At 50.5% G+C, this 2,498-nt stretch overlaps 1 protein-coding gene across 1 annotated transcript; it reads right to left on the bottom strand.

The window, feature by feature from the left end:
• Positions 1–1,464: 1,464 nt before the first annotated feature.
• LOC149828636 (uncharacterized) lies at positions 1,465–1,953 on the bottom strand. Its single transcript, XM_090017106.1, has one exon. It carries the CDS (start codon positions 1,951–1,953, stop codon positions 1,465–1,467), a length of 489 nt encoding a protein of 162 aa, XP_089873232.1.
• Between the last annotated feature and the right edge of the window lie 545 nt (positions 1,954–2,498).

Genomic DNA, 2,498 nt, shown 5'->3' with positions numbered 1-2,498 from the left:
AGGCATCACAACGAACTCGTACAACCCGTACCTAGTTCGAAAAGCCATCTTCGAGACATCTTCTTCTCTGATCCGGAGTTGATGATAACCCGATCTGAGGTCGATCTTCGAGAATATCTTTGCTCTCTGCAACTGATCAAAGAGATCTTCTATTCTCGGCAACGGATACTTGTTCTTAATCGTCGCTTGGTTGAGCATTCTGTAGTCAATGCACAACCTCAGGGATCCGTCTTTCTTTTTTACGAACAAAACAGGTGCACCCCACGGCGATGCACTGTTCCTGATAAAACCTTGCTCCATTAACTCTTCCAACTGACGCTTCAATTCCTCGAGTTCTGCCGGGGCCATACGGTATGGTGCCTTTGAGATCGGAGTCGTTCCAGGTAACAACTCAATACAAAACTCGATCTCACGCTTCGGGGGTAATCCAGGCAGTTCCTCAGGAAACACATCGGGGAACTCCCGAACTACCTCTAGATCCTTGATAGGGGCTAACACCGATTCAACTGGGGCGATACTGACCAAGAAAGCAGTACCCCCATTTCGCAGATATTTCTGAACTATAAATGACGAAATCATACGACTGCCTTGAGCAGATCGAGCAAGGCTGATTTCCAAAACTGGACGGTCAGGAGGGTACAAAACCACCTTGCCTTCCCTGCATAGAACTTGAGCATGATATTCAAACAACCAATCCATGCCTAGAATGACATCAAACTCCGTCATGTCTAGCAGGATCAAATCAGCTGGCAAGTCCTGACTTGCCACTGACACATCCACGCTCGGAATGTACAAAGTACATAGAGACTGATCACCAGTCGGCGTACGAACTTCCAAGGGATAATTCAACAATACAGCAGACATAGGCAAGGAACTAGCAAATCTCGAAGCTATGAAAGAATGTGAAGCACCACAGTCAAACAAGGTAAAAGCTGCATGACCAGCGACTGGAATAGTACCTTGGACCAACTCTCCCTTGGTCACTTGCTCGATAGTGGCTGCGTAGGCACGCCCTGCCACCGTCTTCTGGTTACCCGTCTTCTGCTGGGAAGATTGCTGCGGCGGGTACATCTGCTGCTGCTGAGGAGGTCGCTGGGGCGCTGGCTATGATGTTCCTGGCGTGTTCCTCCTCAGATCGTCGGACTGCTTCTTCCGACAATCCTTGATGTAGTGGCCCATCTTGCCACAGTAGATGCATCCTCCAAGGTCCCGTGGATACGGTCGGCCAGGATGATCCATCCGACACTTTGGACAACCTGATGTTGCCACCATCTGTCTCTGTTGTTGCTGCTGCTGGGGCTGGCGATTCTGTCGCTGCCGGTTGTTGTGATTCCTCTTTGCTGGCGGAACAGACTTCTTTCCACCCGAATTCTGCTGGAATGAACGTTTCTTAGGCCAACTCTTTTGACCTTGCTGCTGTTGGTTACCCTTGGACTGTGGAGTCTTCTGGGAGTCGGTCCACTCCTACTCCAGAAGTACAGCCGTCTCCAGCGCTTCCTCAAGAGTCGAGGGAGCACGTGTGAACACTCTCAAGCGTAGGGCTAACTTCAATCCACGAGCGAACTTCATCGCTCGTTCCTTCTCAGTCACGTACACATGTGGACAGAAGTGCTCCAGGCTTCTGAACTTCGTGATGTAGTCTGTCAAGGTAGAGCTCCCCTGCTGAAGGTCGAGGAACTCCTGCATCTTACGACTGCACTCGTGGGTCGGAAAATAGGCCGCGTAGAAGACCTCCACGAACTGCACCCATGTAACTGGTCCACCTCCAAACTTGACATCCCAGGTGGTCGCCCACCACCTTTCGGCATCCTTCTGGAGCCGGTACGTGCCAAAGTCTACCTTTCTGTCGTCACTGACCTGCAACACACGAAAGATCCGCTCGATCTCTCGTATCCAATCCTCGGCTGCCTCGGGTGTAGACTTTCCATCAAAGGAGGGAGGGTTCATAGCCATGAACTGCTTATAGGGCACGGCTGTCGCTGGAACTGGAGAGGGAGTAGGAACCGGGGTCTCTCACTCCTGAGAGGTCCGCATGTTCTCTCCCATAGCACGCATGGCCTCAGCCTGCCTGCCCACAACCTCAGCTAGGTTGCTCACAGTGTCCATGATACGATCGCAACGCTCGCGCCAAGCCATCTTGTGCAAAAAGGAAGACACGTGTAAGCGATAAGACAAGTCAAAACATAACTTCATTACTTTAAAAAGCATATATATACATATCATCAGTACAAGCCAAAATTACCCTTTCTATAACAGGGTTACAATACATAAATCTCCGCCACAGTGCAAAAACAAAGCAAGTCTACAAAAGGAACACTGACTCAGTGTTCCGACCACACATGTTCACATCTGAACGAACACAATCACCGTTGCCTACGAGTGTAGTAGTTGTGGTAGGTGTTCCGATTTCCGTATCGCCTCTGCATCGGACGGGGAGGTGAAGCAGGTGTATACTCAGAAGGACTCACTGCCTGAGATCCCGGAGGTGAAGCTGGCGT

This window comes from Nuphar pumila, chromosome 9, assembly GCF_984573655.1.
Source record: "Nuphar pumila chromosome 9, dmNupPumi1.hap1.1, whole genome shotgun sequence".
Classification (NCBI taxonomy): domain Eukaryota; kingdom Viridiplantae; phylum Streptophyta; class Magnoliopsida; order Nymphaeales; family Nymphaeaceae; genus Nuphar; species Nuphar pumila.
Note: the sequence above shows the minus strand (reverse complement) of the source record. Positions and strands in the feature narration are given on the sequence as shown.